Genomic DNA, 22,560 nt, shown 5'->3' on the forward strand with positions numbered 1-22,560 from the left:
CAACAACGCATCTAATATTCTCTCTGACTTTCCATGTTCCCTTACAAAAAATAGCATGGTTTTGCGAATAAAACCAAAAATCATGGTTCATGGTAACCACAATTTAACCATGGTTTTGTTACTTCAAATAATAGTTTACAAAGAAGTATTAAGATAATATTTTTTGTGGTTTTAAAATCAGACCTAAGCCAACAACAGCCTTTAAAATTACTTAAAATGCATTATATAAAACAATGAGGCAATGATGATTGGTTAATTAATAATTAAGTGCATGGTTTCATTGAATAACACTGTTAAATGCATAATGTAATACAAAGTAAACAATTTATGTGCATTACATATTATTACAAATGCTTGCAAAGAGAGCCAAAGGCCTGGTAACTGCTTCTTACACTTACAGGATGATCAAGTCCTTTAATATTAACCAAACATTTAATTCAAATATCCACAAAATCTTTCATTTTTGACCACCTTTTTGTAAAAGAAATGCGATAGCCTCAATAATTTCTTTAAAAAAAAACAACATGTGGACATCACAAACTTTACAAAAAATTAACCATGGTTTTATCGTAGTAAAACTGCTTAGTTTTCTTTTGTGTGATTTCTGAATGCTTAATGACTATAAAATCAATCAGACAACTGTATTAATAAAATAATAGCCATAGGTAACTGTCTAGAGCTACAATTGTAATTTGTAAATAATACAATATAATAACATTTATTTATTTACTTTTATATTTCATTAAAGTTCTATTTTGACCCCATTAAAGTTCTATTTTTCAAGCGATGCCATAGAAGAACCATTTTTGGTTCCACAAAGAACCATTCAGTCAAAGGTTCTTTAAAGAACCATCTCTTTCTTACTTTTTTATAATCTGAAGAACCTTCTTTCACCACAAAGAACCTTTGATGAAACAGAAAGGTTCTTCAGATGTTGAAGGTTCTTTATGGAACCATTTAGACAAAAAGGTTCTTCTATGGCATCGTGAAGCACCTTTATTTTTAAGAGTGGAGTAGGTTTTTTTTTACATCCATAATATTTGGGGGAGGGAGCACAACAATACAATTCTGCTTAGGGCACCCATTTGGCCAGCAGCAGCCCTGAAGTTACATAAAATATAACGTGATGAGATTTTGCCTCAGCCAAAATTGTTCACTCTGGAACAAATAATAGATTAATGAAACCAAAGACTACCCATGAGATTTACACAAAACAAACTATATCTCAAGTTTAACCACTGATGAGACATCAGAGTCAGTGGCAAATTCCAGAAGATCTGGCCGAGGTGAGGCTGCTCTGATGCCCTGGAGCTCGCATCTCCGAAAACGTAAAGCAAATTTTCACATAGACATTATCTTTATTAACAAACCGCATATTTGAAGTCTAAACAAGTACATTCTCACCTAAAAACTCTTAAAAGTACATCATTCCATTCCTATTATTGTGGGTAGTAATTGATTACACGCAATCTGGATTACGTAATCAGATTCCAAAAATTCGCCTATACTTGCAATTAATACTTGCAGTATTTTAAAATACTCGGAAACAGACTACAGTTACTTTTTTATTGATTACATGATTTCATATTATTCACGCAATAGCAATAAAGTATTCATAATTTATTGATTCTCCCTAATTCCTCTTTTTCACTTTTTTAAATGGTCCTTTCTAAAATATCCTACCGCTTATAGACAGTACATTCAGAAAGTCTTCCAGTTTTGTGGATATTCACACATTTGAATGAACATAGGGTTATTTAACCATGTATTACTTTGTCTTTGAAGGCTTGTCTTTCAAACAATATTAAAATGCACAAATTCACATTATTTCTTATTTACATGTAAATAATACAAGCATTCCCAAATTTTTTGTCAGCCGAACCTCTTTAATATAATTACTTGAAGTACCCCTGAGCTTTTAAAATAAATATTTTAGTAATTAAATATCACATTTGCATGTTCACGGTTAATGGTCACATGACATGCAGGTAAACAAATAAAATAAATTTTTAGTAAGTGTTTTATTTTGATTGATGTTATTTTAAAAATGGGGAAAGAAATTTCAATATTAAAACTTATTTCAAAAATAAATTTGTTTCAATTTTATATTTTTTATGATTTAATTAATTATTTGCTTGTTTTTCATTAAACTCACAAACCCCTTGCAGTACCTTTATGAACCCCAGTTTGGGAAACCTTGATAATGTAATGTTTAATGCACTTCATGCTGTCAGTAACAACAAATGGAATATATTTTCTTTTTCTTTGCATTTTTATATGGATATGGTACAAGATTATCCTATTTAAATCAATGTGATAAACAAGTTACTATAGGTCAAAAATAATCTAAAAGTAATCAAAAAGTAGTCTGATTATATTACCTAAAATGTGTAATGTAATGGATTACGTCACTAACTACATTTTTTGTCATGTATTTTGGAAAGTAATCTACTCAGTTCTGTATATATATATATATATAAAAGAAATTTCAATATTAAAACTTATTTCAAAAATAAATTTGTTTCAATTTTATATTTTTTATGATTTAATTAATTATTTGCTTGTTTTTCATTAAACTCACAAACCCCTTGCAGTACCTTTATGAACCCCAGTTTGGGAAACCTTGATAATGTAATGTTTAATGCACTTCATGCTGTCAGTAACAACAAATGGAATATATTTTCTTTTTCTTTGCATTTTTATATGGATATGGTACAAGATTATCCTATTTAAATCAATGTGATAAACAAGTTACTATAGGTCAAAAATAATCTAAAAGTAATCAAAAAGTAGTCTGATTATATTACCTAAAATGTGTAATGTAATGGATTACGTCACTAACTACATTTTTTGTCATGTATTTTGGAAAGTAATCTACTCAGTTCTGGTTAGGGTTATATATAATCTGGTTATATATATATATTTTTTTTTTTTTTTTTTTTTTTTTTTAGAAAGAAGCAAAGACAATCTGCACAATGGAGAAAATACTAAATTCTGGCCTTTTTTTTTTAGTACAACCGTAAGCTATTCAATACCAGTTGATAAACATTACATTAGAAATAATATGATTAAGTACTGTCACAAACAGTAACTTTTACAAGAAACATTTAATACTTTGTGCAAAATGTTTGTTTTACTTTTAAAAACATTTTATATGTATTAATTTCACCACCTTGGCCATGATCCAATCTTTATTCCAGGCCATTTCATAAATGTTTTAACATACACTCTAAAAAATGCTGGGTTAAATATAACCTAGCGCTGGGTTAAAAAGGGACAAACCCAGCTATTGGGTTGTTTTGACAAAATGTAAACGCATTTAAACTGAAGAAAGTACTTGTCCATGAACGAGGACAAAGAAGAGAAATGATCTTGCTCTGTCAGTGCAGTCACAAGTGAAACTTGTGAAGTTTGTAAAATATAGCAATAGAGACCCGAACATGTAAGGTCACATGTAGTCATTTTTAAAGCATTATCTATTGATTCTACAGCTTATTTATATTACATATGATCTGTATATATTAATATTAATTTAAAATAAATGCTTTATTATAATTGTTAAACTAAATTTGCTTGTGTGTAATGGATTAATAATAATATAAATCATATAATAATGATATAAATCATGTATAAATCACATAAAATAATTCAAAGTAATTATCATTAAAGCCTGACAAGTTTGTTGTTAAATTATTTATTTATTTGACTATATAGCGACCTTTAATTTGGAGGAAGAGATACTGGGGGAGTGACTTTTCTGTGTCAGACATGTGTCACTTTGCTCACATCTGATTGGTCCAATTTCAGTTTGAGATCTCTTACCCAGAACAAAACCTGCCCTGGAGCAGGTTAGCTGTGGAGTGTAAGTTACTATGGCAATGAACGCCGCTAAAAGCCAAGCCACTTTCATGGTTCCTACAACCCAGAATTGGTGCAAACTAAACTGAAACTTACCTGGCTAGCCAGCTAATCCGGCTTCATGGTACAGGCCCTGGATCAGCAGATCGCCGCTTATCAGACCTTTAACGTTAGTCCAGTGTGATGGTGATCAAACTCAACCAAGCTTCACACACTCACTCAAACACACACACATACACACACAGTCTGGTCAGCTATCATTGTGGGGACTCTCCATAGGCATAATGGTTTTTCTACTGTACAGACCGTATATTCTATTGCCCTACACCAGGGGTAGGCAAGTTCGGTCCTAGAGAGCCTTTTTTCGTTGATCTCATGGAAACCATGTGAGTGTGTGTGTGTGTGTAAACTGGAGCGGATCTGCAAGGAGGAATGGCAGAGGATCCCCAAATCCAGGTGTGAAAAACTTGTTGCATCTTTCCCAAAAAGACTCATGGCTGTATTAGATCAAAAGCGTGCTTCTACTAAATACTGAGCAAAGGGTCTGAATACTTAGGACCATGTGATATTTCAGTTTTTCTTTTTTAATAACTCTGCAAAAATGTCAACAATTCTGTGTTTTTCTGTCAATATGGGGTGCTGTGTGTACATTAATGAGGAAAAAAATTTAACTTAAATGATTTTAGCAAATGGCTGCAATATAACAAAGAGTGAAAATTTTAAGGGGGTCTGAATACTTTCCGTACCCACTGTATATACACACACACATATATGGTCATAAAGTAATAATAGCAAAAAATATATAATTTGTAATCATCCTGCTTTAATTATATTTCATTATAGTTGGTAATACACCCCAAACAACAATCATAACTTTGGAAACTAACGAATTTAAACTCGGCTCATATCAAGGTTCACATTCTTAACAATTGTAATATCACCACCTAGTGGAAGTGATTAAAACTACATGGATCCGTGTTCGACGTCAGGACGTCACTTATCCACAACGTGATTACGTCAACTTTCAGATGGGTGGGTCAGTCTTTTTAATCGACTTTTTGACATATTATATGACTTATTTTAGCAACCGTTGTGATTCGACAATATTTAAAGTACTCCAAATACGCAATAACGAATTCGGGAATTTACCGCGCAAAAAACTGCCGTGACCCGGATTCGAACCGGGGTTGCTGCGGCCACAACGCAGAGTACTAACCACTATACGATCACGGCGAGCCACCGACAGGACGAGCGCACAGGCGAACATTTAGAGGGATGATTGTTCAATCAGCCACATAGGCTGTGTTTTACAGTCTCTTAAAATCACAGAGCATACTGATGAACAGCTGGTCTTCTTTTCATGTTGTAAAACAATACATTTGTGCGTTAAAGTGTAAGTTCTGAGACAGTTGTCCCTTTCTATTTTAATATACTTTAAAATGTAATTTATTCCTGTGATACGAAGATGCATTTTCAGCATGATTCCTCCAGTCTTCAGTGTCTCGTGATCCTTCAGAAATCAATCTAATATGCTGATTTATTATCAATGTTGAAAACTGCTTAATATTTTTTATAGAACATGTGATACTTTTTTTCCAGGAGTCTTTGATGAATAAAATGTACAAATCTTTTCTAACAACACAAGTCTTTGCTATCAATAATTAAACATATCCTTGCTGAATAAAAGTATTATTTTCTTTCAAAAAAGAAAGAAAGAAAAAATACTGACCCCAAACTTTTAAACGGTAGTGTATATTGTTACAAAAGAATTCGACTTTAAATAAATGTTGTTCTTTTTCACTTTTTATTCATCAAAGAATCCTGAAAAAAGTATTACAGGTTCCATATATATATATATATATATATAAGCAGCACAACTGTTTTCAACATTGATAATAAATAAGCATAATGTGACACTGAGGACTGGGGTAATGGTAAATTCAGCCTTGCATCACAGGATTAAATTATATTTTAGAGTACATTAAAATAGAAAACTATTATTTTAAATTGCAATAATTTTTCACAATATAACTGTTTTTTTAAATCAAATCAATGCAGCCTTGATGAGATGAGCATTAGATGCTTCTTTATAAAACATAGGCACAAAAGATCTTACTGATCCCAAACTTTTGAACGGCAGTTTATATATATATATATATACGCATAAATGTATGATGTTCACTATCTATATTTGAACAAAAGTGCATGTTTAATGTTATTGTTACTCAATTAAAACAAAAAACTCAAATAGCAAAATAACACTGAGCATAACACTAGGCTAAAACTTCTCAGATATCCAATTGTTGTGCTCTTTCTCTAATTCAATTCATTTTCCAGGTACACCCAAATACCATAAGGACGCCTGGAAACTACCTTTAACTTTTGACTTTTTAACATGCAGTAAATTCCAGGTTTTCCATAAAAGCAATGATGTTGTGATGTGTTCTTGTTTGAGGTTGTCATGTCTACCCTGTTACAAAAGAATAAATCAATAAGGGATTAGATCAGAGAGAGAGAGAGAGAGAGAGATGGACAGCCGGATGCTTGAATCAGGGGTGTCTGTCTCTTTAAATACTCAACGTGCTCGCCACGAGACGGGGATGTGGGTGTGGTCTGTTTCGTAACGTCAATCGTCGACAAGGCGTGACTAAGCAATTCCAACTACTTCAGGGAAACAAATGGGTATTTTAAACATTTCTCATATCAATACACGTTCCACATATATGTATACATATATGTAATGGTTAATATCTCATATTAGTTGTAAATTGGTGAACGGCACGTAAAAGCGGCTTGCGGCTGATCTGAGGTTGATTGGTTTTGTCTGCAGAAATCATGGCGTCCGGACGTCTTCGGCAGAGTTTTGTTATCCTGTACTGAAGTATGCAGAAATGTGTTAGCCGGAAGGACTTTACAGCGAGTTATCTTCAGATTTTATGATATTTTCCACAGTTTTCATTCGAACTAGCTTACTAGGTAAGTCTCGAATATTTTCTTTGTTGTTTCGTTCGTTCAGCGGCGGCGGCCCGCTACGCTGCCGTCGAGCGCGCTAGCTTTAGCTTATGACAGAATATTATACAATGTTTCAACATCTTTTATTTTAATCCTGAAAATGTTTAAGTCACTCGAATTTCTTGTTGATTTTTATGTCATACAACAGTAAGTCAGTTTAAAACTTAAAGCCGCACGAAAACGAAGGAAGCCGACTGGACTGTTTAAACTTGGACTTAAACTAAACATACACGCACATAACGATATCACTTACACTTAAACTAAACCAGTGTACCAAACTTAAGCTCAATTGAAGTCCTCAACTTACTCTTAAACGAAACAGTTTAAATGTACACGTCAACCAAAGCACTAACGTTTCGCTTAAACTTGCACTCGAACTAAACCACTAACTTAATCTAGTTGACTGAACTTAAGTTTCAAATAAACTAATGGACACTTAAAGTACTAACAGTTAGGCTTAGGTAATAACCCTTTAAGAGAACGAGCTAAACTAATCCTAAAGGCCGAAATTTTCACTTAAGCTACGTTTACGGACTTAAGCCTAATTTTAATTAAAGGGGACGTCTACATTTTAAATGACATTTTAGTTTCGCTTAAACTGTAAGACTAAACTTGCACTCGAACTAAACCACTAACTTAATCTAGTTGACTGAACTTAAGTTTCAAATAAACTAATGGACACTTAAAGTACTAACAGTTAGGCTTAGGTAATAACCTTTTTAAGAGAACGAGCTAAACTAATCCTAAAGGCCGAAATTTTCACTTAAGCTAAAATTACGGACTTAAGCCTAATTTTAATTAAAGGGGACGTCTACATTTTAAATGACATTTTAATTCACATTCTAATCTATATGGTTTCCATATGTTCGATTGTGGGGTTTTTTCTGTATTTTTGTTTTGGGGCTGAAATTTGCTTGACATGTGGAGTGTGTTTGCCTTTTGAAATTCCTCTTTAGGGGAAGTAATTCTTTAAGAGTTAGTTTGATAATGCCTGACCTCTTAACTTTTCTTTTTTTTTAATTTTTTTATTTTTATCCAGACTTGTCTCAGCTCTGTCCATTAGAATGAGTGATCCGGCTGTAAAGAGGGTGGTGAGTGATATCATTCGCTCTCCAGAAGACAAACGGGAGTATCGAGGACTTGAGTTTTCAAATGGGCTGAAAGCCATTCTCACCAGTGACCCCACCACTGACAAATCATCAGCCGCGCTGGATGTCCACATAGGTAAACAGGAAGAGTGTTTCTTTATTGTTTGCTCCATTTTGCGCACATTTCTCCACTTGTTTTGTGCTCCCTTCTATTTTAATGCAGGTTGTTTATTACTAACCTGAAGGACATCTTATCCTCAAGTATTCATTATTGGCCATCAATAACTGCGTTTTAACTGCATTGATTGGGTTGCCTCTGTCTGTGTCTATAGCTTTCAACTTCACAAAAAGCAACTTTCAATAGTCCAGGCCTTGGCAGCTGCCCTTGTCCTGGTTTTATGTCTTTGTTATAGAGAGAAACCCACTAGAGTTTTGAATAATTTGTTCTGAACGGACCACTCTGCACAAGTCATTGAAGGCTTCCTTGTGTCACTTTGAATCTTTTCAGCTCTTTATGAAAATAAAAGTGTAACTTTAAACAATTGATTTGAATTACAGCTGGAGCGTCACAGACTTATGGGTGGGCTTAACTGATGCCAGGAGGTGCAGCTTTCAGCAATCAAATCACTTTATAAAGCAAGAGTGTTTAAAGAACCGTCCATTGAATGAAATGTGTAAGAAGAGATGTACATTAGATAGAAAGATGTGTCATTGCTTTTCTTTACATTTTAAAAGAGCTTTTTGATAATAAGGCCAGAATCACATTTGAATGCATTGAGGTCATGTATTTTTTTCTTTTACTAGGCTTTGTTCATGCATTTTCAATCCGAAAAGGACCAAAGGACTAGCTTAACAAACAGATTCAGTCATTTAGACAGTGACACAATGCTGTCAGTGGTCCTTAATTAAAAATAAACAGAATTTGGTTAAAACATTCATAAATCAGGTTGTGAAAATTGCTGCATTTATTTCAATGTAACAACGTTTTACATGGGATTTGTGCAAATTCATTCTCCTTGTGTTGCATAAATTTGTTTCTTGAAAATACATTCATTTTCAACAGAGTTTGAGTTGAAATACTGATTTGCTGTAAGTGATTCTAGTGTAAATTGTCCTATTGAATTGAGTAACGTTGTTTTGCAAACAGCTTACACATTTGTGTTCATATTTTCATTTTATTTTATTACTGTTCAGGCTACAAACTAAATGGATTTTAATTGAAATTGTGCTGCCTGTCTGAACAATGCCTGAACAAAGACTTGGAAACCTACCTGTCTGACTGACTGGTATATTATGGTTCAGCTGGTTGTCTAAGTGTTTAATGCCTTTAATACTGTAGCTCACCTTCATACAGACCTTTGTGTAACTGGATTTAAGCATGAGGTTCTTGAATATGCCTGAACCTGTTGTCATCCAGTGAAGTCAACTCGATTTACAAGTTTGTCAAGCACACTTTTTGTGTCATAGTGCAAGCTAGCAGTATTTTCTTGCACCTCTTAATCTCCTGCTTTTCTCTTCTTACTATCCTGCAGGTTCTTTGTCAGATCCCGAGAACATTTCAGGATTGGCCCACTTCTGTGAGCACATGCTGTTTCTAGGCACTGAGAAGTACCCCAAAGAGAATGAGTACAGTCAGTTTTTGAGCGAGCACGCCGGCAGCTCTAATGCCTTCACCAGTGGAGAGCACACTAATTACTATTTCGACGTATCCCATGAGCATCTACAAGGGGCTTTGGACAGGTAAATGAATCCAAAAAAAGAGCAATTGGTGAATTATTAAAGAGCCATCTGGAATGCTGGTCTGTTTTAGATGCTGAAGAGTGATATGTGCGCTGTTTGATCTTATGAAAACGTGAACAGGGTTCAGACCTTCAGGTGTCACGATGCCTTTCGGTGTGGAGTTACATGTCCAGGAGGAATCGGGTGGCTGGGATATAGAGAGGAGAGTTTCCCCCTGAGCCCATTTGCTCCTGTGACCCAGAACACCACTTGCTTATTGTAACATTTGAATGATTCATGATAAGTCTCCAAAAACTGGGTCATGACTCAGAATTTTGCAAACATATCAGTGGACACTTTAGAAAGCACTTTGTACGTGTTTGACAAGTAGGAATGTGAAGGATACATTTTGAGGGTGTGGAAAAAGATGAGGCAATCAGACATGAGCGACCATTTGAAATCAGTCGGACACGTAGGGAATTGGATGTCTGAAAGCACACATGCACCCACCTCTCTGAAATTCTCATTGGTCAGCAGAAGTATATGTACATGTGTTGTGTAGCAAAAGTTAATATTCTTAACTGTTGTTTGCAGTACGGAATGTCACTTTTGCAAACTGCATTGCATGTTTTGCAATGCACAATCCTTGAAGTCATTGGATTCATATGAGCTTTGATGCATGGAACTTTGAACTGTAGTTTGTAGGTGCACTTAAGCCTGCCATTTGTCCATTTTATTGTCAGTCTCGGCAGATTATAGTGGGATTATGGCGAATCTTAAAGGCTGTGACTTTGTTGTATTAATTTTATTTGAAATCTATATTTTTGGCCCTATTCCATATTTAAGGTGTTTTTTCCCCCTTGCATATTTATGATAAACAGTGTAGACCACCATGTCATTTACAGCAGTGTTAGTCACTCACTGTGTACATTTATTTGCATGGCAGTTACCATTCATGTCAATTTGCATGTTTTTCATTTCAGGTTTTATTTATACAAATGTCTTACATTTGTATAAATACAGCTAGCTGTAGGCTAACATTTGATTGTTCAAACAGACTTATTCTAAATAGTGCATTAAATGTTTTTTGACTGACTTTGTCTCGTAGATTTGCCCAGTTCTTCCTCTGTCCGCTGTTTGATGAGAGCTGTAAGGACCGAGAGGTGAACGCAGTGGATTCAGAACACGAGAAGAACCTCATGAATGACGCATGGCGGCTTTTTCAGTTGGAGAAAGCCACTGGGAACCCCAAACATCCTTTTAGCAAGTTTGGCACTGGTATGGAAATGCTTCATGCTTGATTTAATCTCTTTCATGTGTATATACTGTCCCATCGTCTCTGTTTGAAGACCTAAGATCATTTGAAACATGCCTTTTTCCCATCACAGGGTACTGTAATTGTCTATACTTCATTCTCAGTGAAGGACAGGGGAAAGATAGAGGATAATGTCTAGATCAATTTAGCCTAATCTTCTTCGAGGAGATTTATTGTGCCCAGAATAGCCAGATGGTGGCAGGCTTTAGTTATATAAGGCTTGCTTACTCTTTTTAAAAAAAAAAAAATAAATAAAAAAAATAAAAGTTATGCTCTGTCCTTTATCCTCATTCTAACCAGCACCATTCAGAGAAAAACTGTTCATTCAATTGATGAAATGAATGCTGTCAAACAAATGTTTATTGGTAACTACATCAGCCTTTCTTTAGAAAGTTTAAGGTTTAGCTCAAACCTATTGAGTTCAAAATTTCAGTCCAATAAAATGCTCTCCAGCAGATGTATATGTTAGTGTTTTGCAGCAAAAGGGAATATTCTTTTGTTTGCATTACGTAATGTTACTTTTGCTAATTTGCTTTTCTTTTTTTTTTCTTTTTTTTTTTTGCAATGCACAATCCTTAATCAGTGGATTCATGTGCTTCATAAGGAATTCATAAGAGCAGACAGGTAACACACTGATCTGACAAAACCCAACAAACGTGTTTGTTGCCATTTGTCTGTGTCTGTCAGTGCAGTGTGAATTGACCTTAATTAAATACCATCTACCACTCATATAATGGTACAGCAACAGTTTAAAGATTTAAAAAAATGCCCTAATGATGTCTGTGGGCCACTTCATCAGAACAGTCACCCTCAGATCTTGGTTGAATTCATATGGCCACACTCCAAAGCGAACACGGGTTCACTTTCTTCATCAACTCTTTGAGTCAGGCAGGTCTGTAGCCGTAGGTGAAGCTTGTGTAAATTTAAAGTTGTCTTCATCTCTTGGTACAAACTGTCAAGTGCCTATTGACTGTCCTTTATATTCTTATCAGTGCTGGTTGTTTTACTCTAATTTATTTGTGTTTTGTGTGGTTTTTTTTGTTTGTTTTTGTCGTCTCTTTAAGGCAATAAGTTAACCCTTGAGACAAGGCCATCTAAACAGGGCATCGATGTCCGTGAGGAGCTGCTCAAGTTTCACTCCACCTACTATTCCTCCAACTTGATGGGATTGTGTGTGCTGGGCAGAGGTCAGTCATTGGCCACATAACCAATCTTAAATCGATTTCTTAAATTTGCACTTGCTAGTGGATGAAGAACATTTCCTCTTGTAAATCTGCAAAGTATTCACATTGACTCTGTTAAATAAGAAACAAACAGCCTCAGATTTTTGTATGTAAATGTAGCTGACAGTAAACAATAATCTGTGAGCTCCATTCAAGGCACAGCAGATTTTTCACTTCGGTCTCAGTCTGACACTGAATCTTTCATGAGATCTGCCTTGTTCTTTGTCATTCTGATGAATGATTCATAATTTGTTTTTGCGCAGACTAGTATGTGTTATGAAGGGTGCAGAGATTAAGTTTTCAGTTTGAGTTTAACATTGTGTCTCTCGTTTTTTCAGAGTCGCTGGATGATTTGACATCTATGGTGGTGAAGCTTTTTGGAGAGGTTGAGAACAAGAATGTCCCTCTCCCAGAATTCCCATCACACCCTTTTCAGGAGGAACACCTGAGGGTGAGATCTAAACCTCAGTCATGCACCTTACACCTGCTTCTTGTTGGAGACATCTAACAGAAATGCTTTATCAGAACTGACCTTTTGGTATTATACACTTCCATTCAAAGTTTGACATCAGTAAGATTTTATATATTTTTTAAAGAAGTCTTACGCTAAGCAAGACTGCATTTATTTAATAAAAATACAGTAATGTTGTGAAATGTTTTCTATTTTAATATTTTTTTTTTAAATGTAAATTATTCCTGTGATGCAAAGCTGGATTTTCAGCATCATTACGCCAGGCTTCAGTGTAACATGATCCTTCAGAAATCATTCTAATATGCTGATTTGCTGCTCAAGAAAATTGATCAGTGTTGAAAACAGTTGTACTGCTTAAAATATTTCAGAATTCGTTGTTGAATAGAAAGTTCAAAAGAACAGATTATTTAAAATGATTCAAATTAATCATTGGCCGATTACATTTAAATGATTATAAATTTGATGCATTGTTTGCTGAATAAAAGTATTACTTTCTTAAAATCTTACTGAACCCAAACAGTAGTGTAAAGTTAATGACGGGTAATGTCATTTGAGTTTGTGAATGAATAATTCTACTGCATTAAACCCATGTTTGTAGTAGGGCTGGGCGGTATATCGAGTTTGTACGATATATCAATATTTTCTTTTATAAGCGATTCGATATGAGGCAATACCGTTTATATCGATATACAGTAGTTTGATACGAGCGCATCTGAAAATATAGCGGAGGACACAGACTGAGCTGCTGCGGAGAAAGCGCATAATCCAATTTGTTCTAAACATGTGACAAGCTTCATATTAAGGCCTTTAAAAACTGATAAGACATAGTTTATAGTTTCGTTTCGCATGTTAGTTTAAGCGGCTCGGCCCATCATATGCTCTGACAGAAAGACTGTGTGCCGGGAACTGCGGGACCCGACCGGATTTTTTGCGCCGCGGGATTAAATTCCCAAATAAAACGCGGTAGCGGTCTGAAACTCTGGTGTAATTTGAATGGGAGCGGGCGGTCTAACAATATCCCGTTCCCGACGTCCATTTAGAACAGCATATCTGCGCTTTATTCTTATTGACCACCGGTACAGCTTGCGCTCAGGACTGTTATGCACGCGCTGCACGCATGCTTTAAACATCATGTGTTTTATTTGCGGGGTCTGTGTGCAGCATGTGCATAATGATGCTCAGAGCAGGCTGTACTGGTGGTAAATATACGGCCCTCAGACAGAACAGGCAGGTTGTCGATGAGTGACAGAGCAGAATAAGGATGGAGCAAAGTGTAGATGCGCTGTCCTTGAAGGACGTTCAACTCTGTTTTGTTTATATTTTGCTTGGCCTATAATTTTAAATGAAAGATGTTGTATTTATTTACTTTCTCTGCAACACTTTTCCTACTGTGTTAACAGAAAAATGTCAAACGAATTTAGTATTTTGACAAGACTAATAAAAATAGCCAATAGGCTATTTTTGTACAACCTACATTTTTTTTTCTCTTCTCTCTGTGACACTTTTTCCCTATTGTGTTGTCAATGTTAAACGAATTGTATCCTGACAAGATGAATAAAAATAAGAAATAAAATTTTTGTACAATTTTATTTTCTCTAACTTTTTTTCTACTGTTGCATAAAATATTAAACTAATTTTGTGTCTTAAGATAATTCATATAAATTCAAGTCAAAGTCAATAAATTCAAGACTCTTGACAAGACGAATAAAATAACATACAATTTTGTGCAGACAACACTTTTATTTGTCAGCCTATCTCTCCTTCAGTAGCGTAAATTTAAATGTGAGATTCTGGAAACGAGATCTAAATTTAGCGTGAACGGTCGGGTCGGGAAGAAAATTATTCTAAGCAGACAGCGAGTGAACAAAGTGAATGTATAGCGGGAGCAGGTGGGTGTGGAATAGAACCTTGCGGGAGCGGGACTAAAAAAAACAGTCCCGCGCAGACCTCTACCTTCTGCTTTGGGATTCTCCACTAAAACTTCACAGACTTCAGTGAATGAGCACCGCCGCACGCATGTGCGCCAAACAGATGGAGCACAATTAAATAGGAGTGCAATAATTCTGACTAAAATATACATTTAGCTGAAATATTTGTAGTTGGACAATAAATGTGACGTAGAATTTTAAACCTACAAGTAAGTCTATTTTTATGATAGCACTGACTGTAAAGTGACTGTAATGGGGTAATCAAAATAACCTAACACAACTCTGTGCTTTTGTTCTCATTTATTTTCATTTTTAGTTGAAATAGTGAATTTAACTTCCGCATTAAAAGCCTTATTTTTGTTTTTAGATTGCAATGTTTCAATGTTAGAACGAAATGTGATTTTAACCCTTTTTTGCACATACTTAAATGCTTAAATGCATTTAAAGCTTAAATGGTTACATTCACTTTTTGTTTTCAGTCTTTAATATGTATTGTTTCTTTTGGACAACATTGGGCGGTAAGTGAAATAAATATATTATATATATATTAAATACAGATTTTTTTTTAAATACAAAAATGAAAATACCGAGGTATATCGAAAATCGGCCAAAAAATACAGAGATATGAATTTTTGCCCATATCGCCCAGCCCTAGTTTGTAGCACATAATTTCCTTTTCTTTTAAGAAATGTTCTCTGCTATTCTTTTATGTACTCAATTTTTCTTTCTTCCCCGCAGCAATTTTATAAAGTCGTTCCTATCAAGGACATTAGAAACTTGTATGTGACCTTCCCTATCCCAGACCTGCAGAAGTACTACAAATCAAATCCAGGTCATTATCTGGGCCATCTGATCGGACATGAGGGTCCAGGGAGTCTTTTGTCTGAGCTCAAAGCTAAAGGTGAGAGAGTTTGTCAGGAAAGGTAGCTTTTTCTTTGAGTGCCCAAATGATAAAATGTGCAAAAAATTCTAGATAATTTGCCACGAAGACATCAAATTAGCATTTGACTGGTAAAATGGCTTGGTTACATAAATTTTAGATCTCAGCCATGCATTGTGTCCATGGATTCATGGATGCACTGTGTCTCTCCTCAGGATGGGTGAACACGCTAGTCGGAGGCCAGAAAGAAGGAGCCAGGGGATTCATGTTCTTCATTATTAATGTGGACTTGACAGAAGAGGGGCTGTGTAAGGACCTCGAGTGTTTTTGTGTGTGTTTTGGTGCTGGTCAGTATGTTTTTGATGGCTTGAGTTGTATTTCCTGTGTCTCTAGTGCATGTCGAGGATATCATCTTCCACATGTTCCAGTATATTCAGAAGCTGCGGACAGGGGGCCCTCAAGAGTGGGTCTTTCAGGAGTGTAAGGTATGAACATGCTTGTTAAAGTAGAGTCCTGCAGTGCAAAGGGTGGGAAGATTTGTGAGTTCCAGTCATAGAAATGGAATTTACTGTGTAAATGGCCAGTCACACTACACATTTCGTTCCATTGACTTCCATTCATACACATGCATTCGGGAGAGTGGAAACGCAAGCTCATGCGAAGTTGTTCCAAAGTTCAAGTTTGGTGAACTCTGACCTGAGAATTCATATGACGTGAAAACATGACCAATAGAAGATTGATTGCCACACCATGACCTCATAGCTGAATTAAAACACATAAATATAAAATGGCAGAGCTGCAGAAAAGTGGAGTAGATTGTATATTTTTGGATTTATTATTATTGTTAAATAAAAAATTTTAAAAACATGCTGCAGAGCATGACGATATCGCGTTGCAGCGTCCAAATAAATTTAGCATGATGCAAGTCTAGTGTGACCGCGGATTAATGCAAATGTCATGGAATTGAGCATAAATCCAAATTAGAGCCATACACTTAATCAACTCATGAAATGGACTAGTGTTTGTGAATATTAAACCTTGAAAAGACTATTTAAATATGAAGTTGACATGTTTTGTGTCTTCAATACAACTCCCCAAAAAAGAAGTTTGGTTTAACTTGAAGAAATTCTGAGAAATGTTACTATTGTACAGTAGAGTGTACTTCTTAAAGTAATAATAACACTAAGACAAATACGGTTTATTGAAACAATATTTAAAAATGTAAAATAATTACATTATTTTCAAAGGATTATCACAATTATTTGTCTGTTATTTAACTGTAAACCTCTGTTATGCAGCACATTTTGCCAAATAATGAAAGAAATGTATCATTTAATTTGTAGGCATTTCAAAAGATTAATTAAATTATTTTATGCATTTATTTGAACTATTTGAAAGGCAACCTAGAAAAATTAAACTGAATCAGAATTTGGGAAAATTTATTTCATAGGGCCCTTTTAAGGACTGGTTTACCCAATAATTAAAATTCATTATGTACTTTATCTTGTTTTTTGTTTTTTTTTAAACATCTATGACAAACACCAGGTACATTTTCAAACAGTGCTACAGACAACGAGACTTGGTGGTTAAGACATCACTGATTTGTCTCTACATTTTGTTTTTGCAGGATTTGAACACTGTGGCTTTCAGATTTAAGGATAAGGAACGTCCTCGTGGATACACGTCTAAAGTGGCTGGACTATTGCATGTAGGTGTCTCCCATGAAAGACTTTGAAAGGTTGTCACCATGGTTACAGTTGCTCGTGTCATCAGAGTGCTGCTCTGCATTTTGTCAGGAGATCATAGCCAGCGTTTCATTTTAATTATTTTGTGTTTGTGTACTGCATACGACAGTATACTGCATTCTATTTCAAAAATAGTGTTTGGAATAATATGCATCAATATACCAGTTGAACAGTATTGTGTAACTTGGATCTGAAATTAAAGACAAATAAATGGCTATTTTGCGTTTTTCATCACTAAATTTGTGTAAACTGTTGCCGGTCTGATAACCAGTCAAGTAATCAATCAAATAATAAGTCAAGAATGCTGTTAATCACTGATATTGCTTCTGGATCATTCGTCACTTTGAAAATGTTAGGTTGAGTGCATTGTATTGTAGGTTGCTGTACCCAGTGATCTGGTTGGATACTAAAAAATATTTAATTCTATAAACTGACATTTATAAAGCTATAAAAAAGATCAGATTTTCTTTTAGAGCAAAACATACATAATGCCCATTTCTCTGTGTGTCAGTACTATCCGCTGGAGAAAGTCTTGGCTGCTGAATACTTGCTGGAGGAGTTCAGGCCAGACCTGATCGAGATGGTGCTTGATAAACTGAGACCAGAGAATGTCAGGTGAGCACAGTGGTCTTTCAGTTTTGTAACACATGTACACACTTTTATGTGCATAACATGTAAAAGAAAGCAGTGTGAATTATTTATTTATTTTTCATATTTGTGGTGGTTTGGGGTCCATTCAAATCACTAATCTTAACACCGACATGATCCAGCCATTGGCTGCTCTCTTCAGTGACCTACGGAAGGAGCTTCATATTTGAATGTGCGCAAAGCAAATTTCAGCTTCTTTAATGTATTGCTGCTCAGGGCCAAACAGGGCTCAGATTGCTTAGTCTTTTTATCAGTTTTTTTGTAACTGGATCTTCTTGCTGTGTTTGAAAATCTCCCACTTCAGATTCTCACCAATGTGACGGAGGCTTTCAAATTCAATTTCCTTTCCAGCTTTAAAAGAGCATTTTGTCTCTGTTTGAACCGTATCTCAGCCCATACCATTGCTTCTCTTGTGTTGTTTTTGGGATGGAAGAACTTGTAGGGTTACTGTATTTCATTTTGTCTTAGTATTTCCAAACTATTCAGATCAAGATAAAGACTTAGACTTCAGATCTGGTGATTTGCTGCTTGTCATACCTCTTCTTGTGGGATTGGCTACACCACTGACCTTGCTAAAAGCACTGCAACACTAGATGACCAAAGTCTCACGTAGCCAGACATTTGGCTATCTGTGAAAATCTGATCTAGCCTTTTCTGGCCAAGAACTGGCAACTTAGACCGCTAGAGACAATCTGTACCATATTTAAAATGACCAAGCACAGTTATTGTGTTATATTCGGCCGCCATATCACCCTGTAGCCCAAGACTGGTTGCCCACTGAAGCTAAGCAGGGCTGAGCCTGGTCAGTACCTGGATGGGAGACCTCCTGGGAAAACTAGGTTGCTGCTGGAAGAGGTGTTAGTGAGGCCAGCAGGGGGTGCTCACACTGTGGTCTGTGTGGGTCCTAACGCCCCAGTATAGTGATGGGGACACTATACTGTCAACAAGCACTGTCCTTCGGATGAGACGTTAAACCGAGGTCCTGACTCTCTGTGGTCATTAAAAATCCCAGGATGTCTTTCGAAAAGAGTAGAGGTGTGACCTCGACATCCTGGCCAAATTTGCCCATTGGCCTCTGACCATCATGGCCTCCTAACAATCCCCATATCTGTTAATTGGCTTCATCACTCTGTCTCCTCTCCACCAATAAGCTGGTGTGTGGTGGGCGTTCTGGCGCACTATGGCTGCAGTCGCATCATCCAGGTGGATGCTGCACACTGGTGGTGGATGAGGAGATCCCCCCCCTCACAATGTAAAGCGCTTTGAGTGCCTAGAAAAGCGCTATATAAATGCAACGAATTATTATTATTGTGACATTTAGCAGTGGGTTTATCAGAATTTCGTGAACGTTGCCAAATCCACCAACTAGTTCTTCCTCAGACGTGCACATTGTGGAAACCCAACAACACTTTTGTTTTCCAGTAGAATTGAATAAAAATCTGTGCTCTCAGAGTGCTGGAAATTGTGTAGCACCCGTTTAATAAAAACTTGCCAGATTGAGAAAGCACTTGCAGTTTTTGTGTGCACTAAGCATCAGGCGGTGAAACTGCTGTATCCTGCTGGTAACCTTGTGTGATTTGGACTAATTCTGGAAGGAGTGTTCAGGCTTTTAGACAGAACCCATTCTGGGCTCTTACGTAATTGATTGATGCAGGGGAGCCCAGAATAGCACGTCATTGTTCCAAAAGTTCTCTATTGATCAGGATGGTCTAAATTTGTCCAGAAATGGTGCACTGATCTAATGCCCTGCACAGCAGATTGAGAAGCTCCGGGAAACTCGAACCTTTGATTGGGGATTATGGTCATTACAGCAATCTATTTACTGAGCCTGGGATCTGATAAAAGCAAAATTGCATGGCCCATTTTCCCCAAGGGAGTTGTGAGCAGGGCCGTTTCTAGGCATAGGCGTGCTAGGCGGTTGCCTAGGGCGCCACCAGCTGAAGGGGCGCCAATGAGCGCAAGTACTGGCACTTTTAGCAGGGTTGTGATAAAGAGTGGCACGGTCACCCTGATTGGACTAGAGTACTGTCAATCTGACGATGCCTGTATGCCACTGGATCAGAGTGCTGTCAGTTGCTGCCTGATTGTTGCATTTAAAGTTTGCATTTGGAGCACTCAACAACGCCATTAGATCAGTAGGCTCTGTCAGTGCTTTGGCAAGGTAACACTTTTTTTTTGCCATGCAGTAAAGCTAAGTTCAAAGGCCAATTTAAAATATTGGTATAGTAAATAAAGTGCACAAATCACTATTTTGTTTAGGCAGTATTTGTGGCACATTTGTCCAAATATTTGTGGCAGATTTGTCCAAAAGGTGTGCGTTTTTTGCGCCAATGCATTGTTAAATGATCAGGGTGTCATGTAATATTCCCATATAAACTTTAACATCCAATTAAAAAATATTTGTATAGTAAAATTCGCTAATTCACGAGATCAATACTTCCTTTATTAGACCGCTTTGTCGAGTTAAATGCATCCTTACGGAGGTGTCGAAATGCTGAATCAATTCATTCACTTCCAACAGTGCTTAATGGGAGCAGAGGCATAGAGGGCATAGGGATTTCGCCTAGGGCATCAAATTGGCTAGAAACGGCCCTGGTTGTGAGAAATGGATGGTGTCATGCTGTGTCTGGTGCAATGATCTTACAATTTTTTTTTTCTTTTTTTTTTCTTTTTTAAATGTATATAAGGGTTGCTGTTGTCTCCAAATCATTTGAAGGACAGACGGACCGGACTGAGGAGTGGTACGGCACACAGTATAAACAGGAAGCCATTGCTAATGAGGCTATTAAGGTGAGACACATTTGATTTAGTCATGTTTGATTTCATTGTTCTTTTTTTGTTCCAAGTACACACACAAACCTTATCTTAATTTTCATTCAGAATTTAGTAGGGGTGCTCCGATTGATCGGCTACCGATCGCTATCGGCCGATAATGGCTTGGGGAAAGTTTGATCGGCGGTCTCTATAAAGGCCGACCTCATAAACCGATCTCAAGCCGACGACGCGCCTACTGTCAGATGTTTGGCATGACATGCAGCGGCACTGTCTCAATCTCTTATCTGGTGCGGGTAAAATAATTATAATGCTGATAATGAGGTAAAATTCATATTTCTTCAGTAAATAACTTGCGAAGTAATTTGCAAACTTTCTTTGAGACATAATTTCACAAACAGCGTCAGTGTATCACCGCACGCTCTCTCTTTCCCTCTCTAAATGCGCAAATGGCTTCAAATCAGCACATCGCATCTGCACAATAAGCCAGCTGCATAGTTCACACCGGAATTGTCACTTGCACAATCGAGGCAGTGTTGCATTGTTAAACCATTCAGCTCTTGCGCTCTCTCCTAGAGACAGTGCGCTCATGCACACTCAAAGCGTGCACACACAACACCAGGTTCACACATACTCTTGCTTATTTTTATTGCGTTTAAACACGTCTATGAAAGATTGTATTACAGTACTGCGTAAAAACAGAATCACGTTGCTCAAAAAGCATTTTCAGTAACAACGTTTGGATTTGAAATCAAAATAGATAAATGTTGTGTTTGTGGCAAACAGCCGTGGATCAGTAGCGGACCTCTGTGTGAAAGCTGCTTCTGCACCACTTACATACCACACATGGAACTGCATACACACTGCAAACGGAATATGTGTGAACCTGGCTTGAGGCCGCCTCACATACAGCTCACGAAATTAGATAATGATAAAAAGAAGGCTTCAAAAAGATCGGTATCGGTGATCGTATCGGCAGATATTGCTTCCTGTGATCGACAATCTGTGATCGGCCCAAAAAATCCTGATCAGAGTGCCCTTAGAATTTAGACTAGTGCTGAATGGTCTGGATGAGTAACTAAAAAGGTTGTAGGGGTGATCCATGTATTATGAGCACTGTATGTTTGATCAAAGGGGACTGGCTAAGCTGTGAAAAACACAGGTCCGCTTGATTTAGTAAAGTCTTTAAACTCTACTCTAGGAGATTCATTTTAATTTTGTATACTGTAATTACCATATTTTGGGGGAGAAAATTAATTGTTTCCTTTTTGTTTCAGAAATGGCAAGATGCAGACCTCAATGGAAAGTTCAAACTGCCAGTGAAGAATGAATTCATTCCAACAAAATTTGAGATTTATCCTCTAGAGAAGGATTCCCCATCTGTCCCCACTTTGATAAAGGTGCTTTATTCTTAAATAAAATTTGTATAACTTGCTCTTGGAGTAACTTTAACTGAATTACTCAGTCTCTCAAAAACTGACTTTTCTTTCTTCCTCAATCTCTTTTCCTTTTTTTTTTTTTTTTTTTTAAAGGATACAGCGATGAGCAAAATTTGGTTCAAACAGGATGACAAGTTTTTCCTACCCAAAGCTTGTTTAAACTTTGAGTTTTTCAGGTAGGTTCAGCATAAAAACTACATACTAGTGATTGTCTATTTGTTTATTTATGTTGCATAATAGTAAAAATTATTAGTGGTAGGGTACGAAGTTGTCAATTATGTATTAGAGGAAGAAATCAGTTTTTTTAAATAAGATTTTTTTTATTTGCAAAATTAATTATATATATATATATACACACACATACAATGAACAATTTTACATAACATTTTCGGGTGAAAGGAATCATATTTTATATATATATATATATATATATGTATATATATGTGTGTGTATATATATAT

General features: G+C 36.2%; 1 protein-coding gene and 1 non-coding gene across 3 annotated transcripts in view; one reads left to right on the plus strand and one right to left on the minus strand.

The window, feature by feature from the left end:
* Positions 1-5,019: 5,019 nt before the first annotated feature.
* Positions 5,020-5,091, minus strand: trnah-gug (transfer RNA histidin (anticodon GUG)). The gene has a single exon. It is a non-coding gene; the product is annotated as a tRNA-His (tRNA).
* Positions 5,092-6,462: 1,371 nt separating this feature from the next.
* LOC107586078 (insulin-degrading enzyme) overlaps positions 6,463-22,560 on the plus strand; it is a 25,223-nt gene continuing 9,125 nt past the window's right edge. The window contains exons 1-15 of one of the 2 annotated variants that reach the window (XM_016273299.1): positions 6,463-6,540; positions 6,689-6,834; positions 7,910-8,094; positions 9,491-9,698; positions 10,786-10,955; positions 12,057-12,179; positions 12,554-12,666; positions 15,354-15,516; positions 15,711-15,803; positions 15,889-15,980; positions 17,123-17,203; positions 17,752-17,855; positions 20,576-20,678; positions 21,938-22,060; positions 22,193-22,275. In XM_016273299.1, coding sequence (XP_016128785.1) covers positions 7,935-8,094; positions 9,491-9,698; positions 10,786-10,955; positions 12,057-12,179; positions 12,554-12,666; positions 15,354-15,516; positions 15,711-15,803; positions 15,889-15,980; positions 17,123-17,203; positions 17,752-17,855; positions 20,576-20,678; positions 21,938-22,060; positions 22,193-22,275 — 1,616 coding nt within the window. In that variant the 5' untranslated portion in view covers positions 6,463-6,540; positions 6,689-6,834; positions 7,910-7,934. The remainder of the gene's footprint in view (positions 6,541-6,688; positions 6,835-7,909; positions 8,095-9,490; positions 9,699-10,785; positions 10,956-12,056; positions 12,180-12,553; positions 12,667-15,353; positions 15,517-15,710; positions 15,804-15,888; positions 15,981-17,122; positions 17,204-17,751; positions 17,856-20,575; positions 20,679-21,937; positions 22,061-22,192; positions 22,276-22,560) is intronic. The other variant, XM_016273300.1, reaches the window with a different exon arrangement.

Source organism: Sinocyclocheilus grahami, unplaced genomic scaffold (genome assembly GCF_001515645.1).
Source record: "Sinocyclocheilus grahami isolate Dianchi unplaced genomic scaffold, SAMN03320097.WGS_v1.1 scaffold77.1, whole genome shotgun sequence".
Classification (NCBI taxonomy): domain Eukaryota; kingdom Metazoa; phylum Chordata; class Actinopteri; order Cypriniformes; family Cyprinidae; genus Sinocyclocheilus; species Sinocyclocheilus grahami.